Source organism: Echeneis naucrates, chromosome 15, assembly GCF_900963305.1.
Source record: "Echeneis naucrates chromosome 15, fEcheNa1.1, whole genome shotgun sequence".
NCBI lineage: Eukaryota > Metazoa > Chordata > Actinopteri > Carangiformes > Echeneidae > Echeneis > Echeneis naucrates.
In genome coordinates this window covers 4,453,187-4,465,401 of record NC_042525.1, presented here as the reverse complement: position 1 = coordinate 4,465,401, position 12,215 = coordinate 4,453,187, and the positions used below count along the sequence as shown (strand labels likewise).

The 12,215-nt window shown below is 43.7% G+C and overlaps 1 protein-coding gene across 1 annotated transcript in view; it reads right to left on the bottom strand.

Moving 5' to 3' along the window:
- Positions 1 to 11,468, bottom strand: part of disc1 (DISC1 scaffold protein) — a 37,843-nt gene extending 26,375 nt beyond the window's left edge. Inside the window, exons 1-6 of the mRNA XM_029521856.1 lie at positions 11,026 to 11,468; positions 6,560 to 7,425; positions 4,622 to 4,691; positions 3,002 to 3,158; positions 1,949 to 2,045; positions 1,444 to 1,655 (exon numbers count right to left, since the gene is read on the bottom strand). Coding sequence (XP_029377716.1) covers positions 1,444 to 1,655; positions 1,949 to 2,045; positions 3,002 to 3,158; positions 4,622 to 4,691; positions 6,560 to 7,425; positions 11,026 to 11,095 — 1,472 coding nt within the window. The 5' untranslated portion in view covers positions 11,096 to 11,468. The remainder of the gene's footprint in view (positions 1 to 1,443; positions 1,656 to 1,948; positions 2,046 to 3,001; positions 3,159 to 4,621; positions 4,692 to 6,559; positions 7,426 to 11,025) is intronic.
- Between the last annotated feature and the right edge of the window lie 747 nt (positions 11,469 to 12,215).

The window sequence follows — 12,215 nt, the reverse complement described above, 5'->3', positions numbered from 1 at the left end:
CGCTTCCTCTGGATATCAGTGATTTCTTTAATACAGGAACTACAGAAAAATACACTTTGATTTGAAAGTAAAAAAAAAAAAAAAAAAAAAAAAGCCCCGCGGTTTTTGGGGAGAGACCTGCAGCACAATCATCACGATGACCCGACGCGTGCCACCTGGAGACGTGAAGCTGAATATCCAATCTGGGGCCGCAATTTCAATCAGCAGCGCCAAGAAACGCGTTCCAGTCTGGGGTGAGGAATGCCAGATATCAAATTACGCCAGTTGATGGTGGGTCACGCCACCAAGAAGGCGATAAGTACAATTTACATGTCTTTCTAACGAGTGGCAAGACAGAGAGGCTTTCCACTGCGCTCCCTCACAGCCTATTAACTTCTGAGGATATGATGCAAAGCAATCATTTGCATCTGAGGAAAAATCCATTAAAATTCAAAGCAGGTATGGGAGTAGAGGACTGAGGGCTCCAGAGGGAGAGAGAAAAAGTAGTTGTGGCTGTTTCATAAATCTTCACTGAATCTTTAAACAAAGAAAAAAAAAAAAAAAAGCACTTTGTAAAGTCTAAAAATTAGTGCATGACATTTATTTAGGAGGCACCTTTGCCCTACAGTAAATAGTTTCTGACTGAAAATTAACTGTACAAACATCTAAAACTGTGCCTAACGTGAGCACGCTGTATTTCCAGTACGTGAGGCTGAGGGTCTTCTGTTCGACTTGTTTTTTGGTTGAAACATGACTGCTGGCTCCAAAGAAAACTGTTCTGCTGTGAGATTTATACTGAGTGCCAGTTTGTTTATCAGAGGATTAATGAAGCTGGTAGAAAAAGATTCAGTGAAACAGATCTTCACTGACACGTCCTCTCCCAAACCAGCTCCTTTAACGATAACAAAATACGTGACATGATGCGAGGGAGGAGGACTCCCTGCATCGTGTGATGAAGTGATGGCTGTTGTCATGTCACTCCTTCAGTCAAAGCTCTCCAGCAGCCCCATCTGGTGAAGAGTGGCTCTGCAGTAACTGTCGTACCCGTTCACGGCATGAACGTGGGATTTAAACTTGTGCCCAACAAATATTTTATGGACTGAAACCTCTGCACATGTTGGGCTGAAATGTATTTATGCTCTCTGACGCTGCTGTCACTGCTGATAAAAATCAGATTACATGAGTGAAGGGAGGCCAGGACTTGTGTCAAAATAGCCCAGACCTCGCCTGTGAGCACATATCTGAGCTTTATTTAGTGTGTTCTGCATGAACCATGCTGTCCAGAACATGTAAGGACACATCTATTGATGAAATAGTTGCTTTAAATCTTAGACGTGCAGCCAGAAGCTGCTAAAGAAGTGCTTTGTGCGACATACTTGTGAAATTCAAGTCTGTTTGTAAAAAAAAAAATAATATATGATTTGTCGAAAAGAGATTAAACTATTCTACGTGTGTGATGCTGACCTGAGCATGGATGGCGGCGGAGAGACCGAGATCTGCACGCGGTTCTCGGACGTGACGAGGTCCCGCAGGGTCCGGCTGATGTCGCGGAGCTGGGCCAGGGTGCAGCTCCTCAGCACGGAGCCCTCCAGCTCTTCAGCCTCCATCTGCTGCTCCAGGCTTCGGCTGCGGTCCCTCAGCTCCGCCAGCCTCTGCTGCAGCTCGGCTATCTCCTCCTGCACAGGTTTCAGCCCAGGGTTCATTGTAAGGTTTTTCCTCAGCTCGGGTTTGTATGTCTTGGGCATCATATGGCTCTATAGCTGTAACTGGGAAACTGCAGCACTTGAATTATCTAAAGCAGAACATCTATCAGTATTATTCTGAAACATTAAAAGTTGGTCCTTCTCTAATAAGCCGTTTTAAATTTAACATCAATGACAACTCGGGCTATTTCAGAGATGTCAATCATTTTTCATGAGTGAGAAAGGCAGAAGTGCGTCCAACAGGCTTGACACATGACACAAAGTACCTCGACCATCCTTTTCTCTCGGATCAGGCTGTCCCTTCGATGAAGTGGGCTCTGCAGCAAGTCAGACCGCTGCCCCGCATCAGGCTCTGCCCCCTCCCTGCCAACCAGCCACAAAAACACATCGTCACTGCTGCGGCCATTTTTAATCAGCACTCTCTGTCACTGCATTTGTCAGAAGCAGACGTGACTTTTAATCCTTAACACCAGTTTCCCTGTTTTTGGGGTTGTTGTTGTTGTTGTTTTTTTTTGTACAGACACACTCTGGGATGCATCTGTGTGCAGAAAAAACACAGAAACGCAGCACTGCTGTGTGAGCTTCTGGTGGATTTGCTCAGGATACCCTCTGAAGGGACCCCACCTGATTCCCTTTCCTGTTACAGCAGCTATTTTTGACATCCCTCCTGTTCTCTCTCTCCGCTCTGTCCTGCAACATTACACTGGTAACAACATGATCACAATAATAACAATGTGTTTTCACCACATAAAGCTGCGAAAATCCAAATTGCCCCAGAGCTGAACAACCTGTTCACTTCAGTGTTTACCAGGCTGTGAATGACATTATAAACTACTCTGTCGTGTAAATAATGTGAAAGTCTGTCAAAAAAATGAAATAAACCGCCTTTAAAATTACCTTTCCCTTTGTTGTACTTAAATATGTGTGCATTCAATACAGACATAACATTGAAATACTGAGCTACATGCGAAAGTCCTGCAAACCTGGAGCTACAACAGTTAGTTGATTAATCAATTAGTGAAGCTGCACAAAATGAATTATTGAGAGAAAATGAGCTGTTTCAGTGTACAATGGTTGTGAGGAAAAAATTACTATCTAATGACGACTTTCTTTCTTTTCTCATCTTCAATCATCTGAAAAAGCTGTCAAATATTTCCCTTAATTAAGAAATGTTTGTAGTTGCTTTGGATGACATTTGAATATAAAACTCAACTGTTTCATACATTTTTTTTTTTTATTATTTAATTTAAAACACCTATGACTTGTGTATACTTAATTTGGGCATCACACAAAGGTTGTCATGCTGTTGTGTGACTAACCTGCGCTGAGTGCAGTCCGCCCTCTGGAGGGCGGTGTGCACCACCTGGGTGAGCCGCTCCAGGAACAACGCCACGCTGGGCTGTCTGGAGGGTAAACCCAGCTGCAGAGCTCCTCGCTCCCTGCACAGCTCCTCCAGCTTCTTCCCAAACCGCTCAGCTGAAAACACACACTGATTATCACTAAGCATATTTAAAAAAAAAAAAGAAAAAAAAAAGAACAACCTCAGTTACTTGCAACCAGATTTAAGTTAACTGAAGATCTCTGTGAATTAAACACACATGAAACATTTGGAAAATGTTCATCGGAAGAAAGATTAATTTAATCCACTTTCCTGTCTACAACTCTCGGGAAGCTTTTCTGAAACATTTCAGGTGTCCTGCTGACGGAGAATCAGAAAATTAAGTTGAGCGGGGCGGGGAGGAACTTCACTTCATCTGTGATGGACGTTATCAAAAAGGGCAAACGGAAAACCTGACAAGATACACTGACCCAAATAATCACAGCACAAAACTAGTTCAAGGTCTGCACAACCCTGAAAACAGATGTTGGTATTTATTTCTATCACTTATGGACAAGAAATGGGTCAGAGAACAGGCTTCATGGGAAAATAAACTCCACTCAGAGCAACTAGATAAATATTTAGGTCGGGCAGGATCTTACATGAGTTCAGGACACAGAATAGGGAAGTCCAGGCAGTCCAGATTAAATTTGTTAGGTTAAATGGTTCTCTTCCAACCAGTCTTCATATTTTAAAAGATCCGATGCTATGTGTAAATATTGAAACACGAATCAGTTTTCACGAAAGCCAAGAAGCCGAAGGTTTTTCTTCTAAATAAATGCAAAATTTGAGCCAGCTTTGGTCTCTCAGTGCAACATTCATTGTTTCTTTTTTTTTGCCGTTGAGTTTGACTTGGCCAACTCATCTGATGAGTTCAGCACTTTCAGATTCTGCTCAGTCCTTCAGCTTATTACAGACTCAGCTGTCAAACTAACCCTCAAACCAAAACAATAATGCATTTATTTGTTTAATCTTTTAGGAAAAGACGCCATCCAGACATAAAACAAAAAACGCATAATCTCCACCCTGCGGTTATTTAGTCTTCTCTGGGATCCTTCAGTAAATGTCACTAAACCCTCTAAACTGAACGATTTGTATCAAAGTCGGCCGACAACAAATCATTTCTTCCGCACTAATTCATGTGCGGCCTTCTGCCCTCGTGTGCTTCATCACCCATTTCAGTGTGATCCAGATCTAATTTAGTTAGCAAGAAATCCAATAAGGAAGGAAACCGGCTGACTTGCCGCACCTTCACTTATTAAACGTAAATGTCACACCTTGACTGAACAGGTCGGGGAGAGCTCAGTAGAAACCAGGAGTGGACTCCCTCCGAGTCAGTACACGTAACAGTCAATTCACTTTGTGCTGTTCTCTGTATAAATGTATTAGATGCAAGTATTTAAAGTGAAATAAGTCATTTAAAAAATGAGAAATCTCAAAAGAAAGAGGCGGAAACTCAATCCTGGAGTTCAAAGGAGACACTCTCTAGTCCGTCCACGGCTACAGAATCTCATCATCCAAATCTGAAACGACCTACTTATTAAACCGACGGCTCATTCACCTGCGTCATAGTCATCATCCAAAATGGCCTTCTGCTGAAGTCTCTGCAGCCTCATCATCATGGACTCAATCTGACGGGGAGACAGAACAGACAGAGGACGGAGCAGATTACCCAACAGTCCAAAGGGCGATGTTCTTTAAACAGTCCGCACAGGTCAAACATTAAAAAAATAAAATAACAAATAACGGGTGCACTGACCGTCACTACTGTTATTCTTTCTATTTGTCTGTCACAGAAAATCTTACCTGTTGAGTTTATAGTTGTTTCATTCAGACAGAATGTAAAACGGCAACGCTTTATAACAAGTCCATGTGGAAATCTGAAACAAATTACACACTTCCTAAAGGTGTTTTTATAAATACTTAGTGCAACACATTCTATTAGAGCTCACATCCTGTGAAATTAGATCAAATTTACTACCTTATAAATACTATTACTATCACATAGAAACCTTCCATAACTCTATTTGACAAAAAGGTACGTGATAGTAAATCCCCGTAGCGTGACTGTAATTGAGCTCCTCTGCATTTTTATTTTCTCATAAACCTGAGAATAACGTTTATAAGTGACTAAATTAGAGCTTTTGTGTGTATCTTAAAATAAGATATATGGGTTGTAATATTACGTGCAGCTGTTCTTCCCTTTTTACTCTTTAATTACACAATAAAAAAGAGCATGTTCAGGCCATTTGGTCCCATAAAGCCCTCAGTAGGTGCTTATACAACACTTAAAATAGTATTTAATTTATTTCTTCTTTTCTCCAAAAGACAAAGTTGTTAGTCCCCTTTTTCTCACACCAGAGTATGGCAGTATTTATTCTAACGATACCTGGTCATACAGTTAAATTCTGCTGTAAATGGAAGGCCCTAACCCTAACCCTGTGCTGGTATCAGTCTTCTCTAAAAGGTTCATATGGACCATGGACGGATGGATCGTTTCGTCCTTTTCAGTCGGAAACAAAGCGTCCCTATTATTGTCACATTAGAGAAGTGTGTGACCGGCTCATGGATGGGATGGTCACAACGCAAAATGGGAGTAAAATCTACATTTTGTAACAACAAGCCGTTGGACTCTAATTTTATGGGTGATTAAGCACAAGGTCTGAGCCACGTGTCTGAGATTATTACTCACACATAAAAGATTACAACAAAATGACTCTCACATATATCAACAGCCACAATACAGACTGTTTCCGGATTCTTCTCACTCCCTCTCTTGATTACAAGCATCACAAAGCACTGACCTTCTCCTTTCGTACGCACATATCAAATAATATAACATCTAACCCAAAAAAATTTTCCTATGTAAATGAGTTCAATCCCCTGATGGGTGATATTTAGATATTCTCTCCAAACTGCCAGGATCCTCCATACAAGTCATTAAACATTCACAGTAGTGTCTTTAATTATCATTAAAACCAAAGGACCATATTTATTTCTCATTAGTGTCGTACAGTGTTAAAGATTTTAAATGAGGTATCATATGAACTTCCCTCCTTGTTCCTATTTGTCATTAACAGCACCATTAGCCTAATATATTTAACATCTTAATGGATTACAGATGTGTGATTTCTGTGACGAAAAAGACAGAGTGCCACCCCTGAGACATGTTGCTGCACATTCACTTTTAGGCTTTTTGCCATTCTGCTGTTTTGCTGTATGCTCTGGGGAACTCGTTTGGCGGGTACATGTCATCTCCGGGGAAAGCACCCCAGAGTCCGTCATGGGGAAGTTACTGATTTTCAATGCGTTGAACTGCAGCCCAAGAGGCAACTCTCCTTAACATCAGCTGTCGGTCGGAGCTGAGGAGGAGTCAACATCATCACTGATAGAGTTTTATGTAAATGTCCCCTGATGCTCATCAGATATGATGAAGCTTTAAGCCCCGGGACGAATGTTTATTCTACAGCCCCACATTGGTGTGAGCCACCGTACCCACCTTGGTGTGAGTGCGGTTGTTCTGCAGGCAGTCCTGAAGCACGGCCTCGTACTTCTTCACCAGGTTGTCCCATCCTTGGTCGGAGGCAGGCGTGGCGCTCTCATAGCCGGAGGTGACGGAGGAGGCGGAGGCTGTGTCCGAGTCCACGGACAGCGACGAGGTGAGCTCCATGTCCAGAGATCGGGAGTCGCAGTCATGCAGGTCGGACGTCACCTCACTGTCGGCGCACAGACATTCCCGGCAAAACTCCCCCCCTAATGGCAGCTCCTCTGTCCCTGCCTGGCCGCCTGGAGCCGTGGACGGTGGCGATCCGACAGAGGTTGAATGCTTTGGGCCATCAGTGGGTACGGTTAGTGGTTCTGTTTGAGGAAAACTAGGTGCTTTATCTGACTTATGAAGCAGTTCTGGGGCTGGTGGGGCAGTGGTCAGGTTTGACCTCTGGCTGGAGTTGAGCGACTGCTGGATGAAACTGAAGCTGGAGTTGAAGGACTCCTGAGCGGAGGACTGGAGCGATGAGTTTGGGCTTAACCTGAGCTCGCTCTGTGGCAGCGGGGACGGACCTTTGTGGCTGGATGTACCTTTAACGGCACAGGAGTCCACGCGGGGAACAGAGGAGCAGGTCATGCTCTTACTCTTCCTGGTTGCGAGCTCTTTGACAGCAGGTGTGAGACTCATCCTGTCAGTACTGATGTCAGCGTGACGTCCAGATTTTCCATTCCTGGTGCACGTTGTCCTCCCTTCCTCCTCCTCCTGCTCCCGTCCATAAGTAGTGCTCTGCAGTCTGGACTGCTCCCCTCTCATGTACCCCGGGCGGCGGTGGAGCCTCTTACGGCCGGAGCTCCCAGCTGTCCCTGATGCTCTGCCACCTGTCGATGCACAGATTAACCATTAAGCTGTGCAACATGGATAAGATAAAGAGTGAGCTCATGGAACTGGCAGGGATTAGCTGTGCAATCATGAACTGCATTAGGAACATGTGATGTGCCAATTAGACAAGAATGTAAAGCACAATGTCATGAATGATTCCCACCCCGTCCCACTCCTCTGGCCTTCAGGCTAGCATCACATTGCTTCATGAATGAAGACAAAAAAACTGTGACATTTCCCAGGGATCTGCTCCAGCTGTTGGGAAATACCAAAGCCACACAGTCATTTTGACTTAAGCCACGCCTGTAAACGGAAAAGCAGCCTGAATGAAGAATCCTTCGTGAAGTCACATTTGAGTTCGCTTATAATTGAAAACACAGCAACAGGGCAGGCCTATCTGAGGGCTCACAGGACTTCTGACTACGGGGTGAAATTAAGATTAAATGTTGATTAATGTGCCTAAAACAAAACTGTTGTGATTGTGATGTTAACAAGGGTATAGAAATGATTTCAGATGGCGTTGTTTGTGTTTACTGACACATTTAAAGCTACGGTGGATCATTTTTCTGATATTTTCTGATCATTTAGGTTGAAATGTGCAGAAAGGTTTAGATTAGTTTAGCACTTCGGCTTCCTGCCGCAGTTCGACGTGCTCTCACTGTATATGTCTGCCCTGCGATGGACTGGCAGCCTGCTCACCTTGTACCAACCATCAGACGGGATTGGCTCCAGGCCCTGTACGACCCTTTAAGGATAAGCAGTGCAGCTAATGGATGCTGTCAGGGGCCATCGAAGAGCCTTAAAACGTAAACAATGAGCTGAAAGGTGCTAAATTGGTTCATTGGCCTGAGGGGAACTGAACAGTGACTCCTTTCACACAGTCAACTGATTCATTGTTGACATAAATATCGATTGGAGTTAGAATAAAATCAATACACGCTCACGTCTATCTTTTGAGCAGGTTCAACATCAACGTAGTGTGAGACTCCGTTTCTTTTGTGTCCACCAACTGTTTGATTTAAGGATGTAGGGCGTAGTCTGCGTTCTGCGAGGTGACCACAACAGGAAAAAAAAAAAGCAAACAAAAGCAACGAGAATTAATAAAGTCCGAGCGTAGACGGCATTTGGCCTGAAAGTGGAGCGGGCTGGTGAAGGCCAGTTGGTGTTCAGAGCTCAGCACCTGCTGCAGCTCCACATGATTAGTACATATGATGTGTAGGATTCAGAGACGGAGGAAGGCTGAAATGTTGGAAATCAACAGCCTCTTTGTGTACAGCTGTGCTGCTCTCAATTTTCTCCTCCCACTCACACACAGGACAGCTAAAGACACACAGAAACACATTTGTACTGAAAACAGTGGGATCAGTCACATCACTGCATTTGCGAAACCATGTTCGATATTTGAAAAATATTTTTTTTAAAACTTCAAATTTCAACTTCAAACAAGTAGAGGCTACTTTTCTTCCATCTAAACAATAATGATAATTAAGCAGTGTAATTTCCATGATGTGCTTTTTCTTTGTGTTTGTAGCTGTAAGTCAAGACAGGACCACCAGGCAAGTCATGACCACTACAAAGCAGCCACAGCTCATGACCTCCCCCCTCACCACCACCACCACCACCACCCCCCGTCCCCATGACCTACAGTGATGTCACTCATAAATCGTCCCATGTGACCGGAGAGGAAGCGGCACAAAGAGACAGCACTTAGGGGGGGAATCAGGAAGTTAGCCTGATGGGAAGCCAGATTTCGGAGTAAGAGTAGGGGTGCTCCCATGGTGGCCAGGCTGCGTTTGTATGAGTTCAATAAAAGCCCTGTGTCCACTGGGACACCACCCACCCCCGCCAACTCCAGCTCAGGTTACATACACATGCATTAGTGTTTCTCTGCAGACGTGGCCACTGTTCCATAACTAATTTAAGAAACCTGACACTTTTCGTAAGCTACCAAATACAATTGTGCACCGTCCTCCATCTGGCGTGGTCAAGATATAACACAGTCGCCACTCAGGAGAGCCAATGGGCCGACGAGCTGGAAGAAGTAGTGATGGAGAGTGTCACTCTATCTCAGCCGTGCTTCAAATACACAAAGACGGCTCTTCTCTGTAAACGGGAAGGAAATGCCTCTGGGGCTATTGTGAGTGTGTGTGTGTGTGTGTGTGTGTGTGTACTGGCGGGCAGCTACATCATGGCTGAAGCCCTTCTGAGCTACGTTATGTGCTGCTTCCTGTCAGCCTTTACACTGAAAAAGTTTGCCGGGAATTCTGGCAGAAAATGTAAATCAGCCAAAAGGTAAAGCAAAGAGGTTCAAGACCGAGCAGCAAACGGCTGCACTGAAACAAAAGACGCAGCTTTCTCAAAGTGATTTGTTGCTCATGTTAAAGAAAGGCTTCCTAAACTTTGAGAAAATGAAGCGTCCCAGCCAGATGAGAGCAGATTATTTACCTTGGGGAGATTAAAGAGGCCCTGAGGTTCAACATTGCGTCCCACAGGCTGGTGAGAGCACTTCAGCCAAGGAGCAGAGGAATGCAGAGGATCTCATAAAAAACACAAATGTTTGAGGAACCACTTCAGCTCCCACACAAACACACACATCTGCAAGTCAGCAGCCTCCAGAGAAGAGGCTCACCACTTGTGACCGTCCACAATGTCAGCATAAGGAAGTGAAAGTGAGCGATGAGTGTTTGAAAGGTTTGCCCATTTTTATCACGTGTAGCAATTTATTTTTCTGACAATAATAAAAACAACAACAACCATATATTAGCTGACAGGAAACATAATGTGTGTCACCTCTGCTTTGGTCTGATGGCTGCGATAAGGCAACCAGATCTACACTTCCCGTTCGGTCACACGGTGATCATAAGCCAGCTGAGTATCGACTTTATTTCCTGAAAATGTCAGAAAACGAGTTGAAAATGTGCCGAATTCCTGACAACACAACAACACAAAACTAGTCCACACACACTATACTTAAAGCAAAAATCTCACAACTATTTGGTAAAAAAAAAAATAAACAAAACGAACATCACCAGCTGCCACATGTTCTGCGTTTTAACAAACAATAAAAAGGGAATAAAAGGGAATTCGATCACAAACAGCTGCATCTACAACCTGAAAGTGAATACGTGAAAAATGAAACACAAGCAAAATCCCCGATGTCACCTACATTTTTAGAGGAAACGTTTAGTCACTCGGGGTTCATCATCAAGAGGCTGACTGGTATTGACAGGAATCTCCTGACCTCTGTGACCTGCGGCTGATTAGTCAGTGACATAAACCATCAGCGCACAGCAGCATGTTGACTGGCACATTTTTTTTTGTGGATTTCAACTGAATGGAAATTATTTTTATGTTATACTAAATCCCCTGTGCCCACTCTCACATTAGGACCCTCCCTTGTGTGTATTTTTTCCTGTTTATTCTCACCATCTCTGACCAGGCCTTCGTTTTTTTTTTTTTTTTTTTCTGACCTTATTGTTAAATATTTCACTTCAAACCGTGCAGCTCGTTTATAATCACCATTTTCACATTTTCAAGTCCTACAGAGGATTGTTTGGCTGATGTGGAGAAACAGCGGCTTTTCTTTTCTCTTTATTTACCTTCAGTGACTTCGCAGCGGTGAAGCAGAGAGTCGTTGTGACAGTCCAGCCCCATCAGTCCGGCAAACATCTTCCCATGAATACAGCCAGAAGTCAAACTGTGTCAGATCCCGGTTCTTCGTGGACTCACACCGACCATGTTTTAGGAGAAACGGCTCCAGCCAACAGGACTGATCTCATTTCCGTTTGTGGAAAAGTGACTCCGGACTGTTATGTTGTCGGCTTTTTTGTTTTTTGGTTTTTTATCGTCCGCACAACTTTTTGGAGTAACCGGCTCTTACTTGTCCATCAGAAACACTTCCCGATCAAATAAGTATCGATCCTGGTTCAGATCAGCAGACTTCCTTTTCTCCTCTGTGGGAAAACAAGCGGGTCCTGGTGCGCTGGGACAGACGGTCTGGAGAGAAAAGATGGTCTTCTTGTCATTGTTGTCTAAATAATGACAACAATATATACATACATCTGTCTAAAAGAAAAAAAAAACACGCGCTTGTTTGGGTGTGCTGATTGAAATAAGAAGCTTCACGAATCTTTGTCTGATCGATCAGTTCATCAGTAATCTGCTGTGCGCCGCGACGCGCCGCTGCGTCGTGCGTCGTGTTGGAGCAACGTGATCGGCTCCTACGTGTTCAGGAATTTGACTCCAGACTCCTTCAGCCCGCCTCGGATCCTCGGAGGGCTGAGCTGCTGCTGTTTGCATGTGCAGGCTCTTTTAGGACGCCTCCATTAATAATAATAATAATGATAATAATAATAATAATGATAATGAAGAATAATCAGTAACTGGGTTGAAGTCAAACTTTAACGAGGTTGAAAGCGGAAGTTAACTGAATTAGGTTTGCTGTGTATTGATGCTTTGTGTGTGTGTTTTATTTGAAGTTTCCCTTATTTTTTGAACAACAAGGTGCTGAGCCAATCAGAAGAGAGGTTCAGAGCCTCTGGAGATGGAGGGTCCCATTGGGCGTGGCTGTGGGCGGTGACTGCTTAGTTGTGACATCACAAAGTTACAGAAGTGCAGACAGCACATTTTAAAGGCTCAGAATCTGTGGTGAGTACTTTGAGACCTTCAGAATATTAATTTAGAACCTCTGCCAGTCAAAAAAGACATCTACATTGTATAATGTGGGAACTTTAAAGCTGTAAAGATAATTTACATTCAAGTTTGAAGAAATTTAACATTAATTAATGAA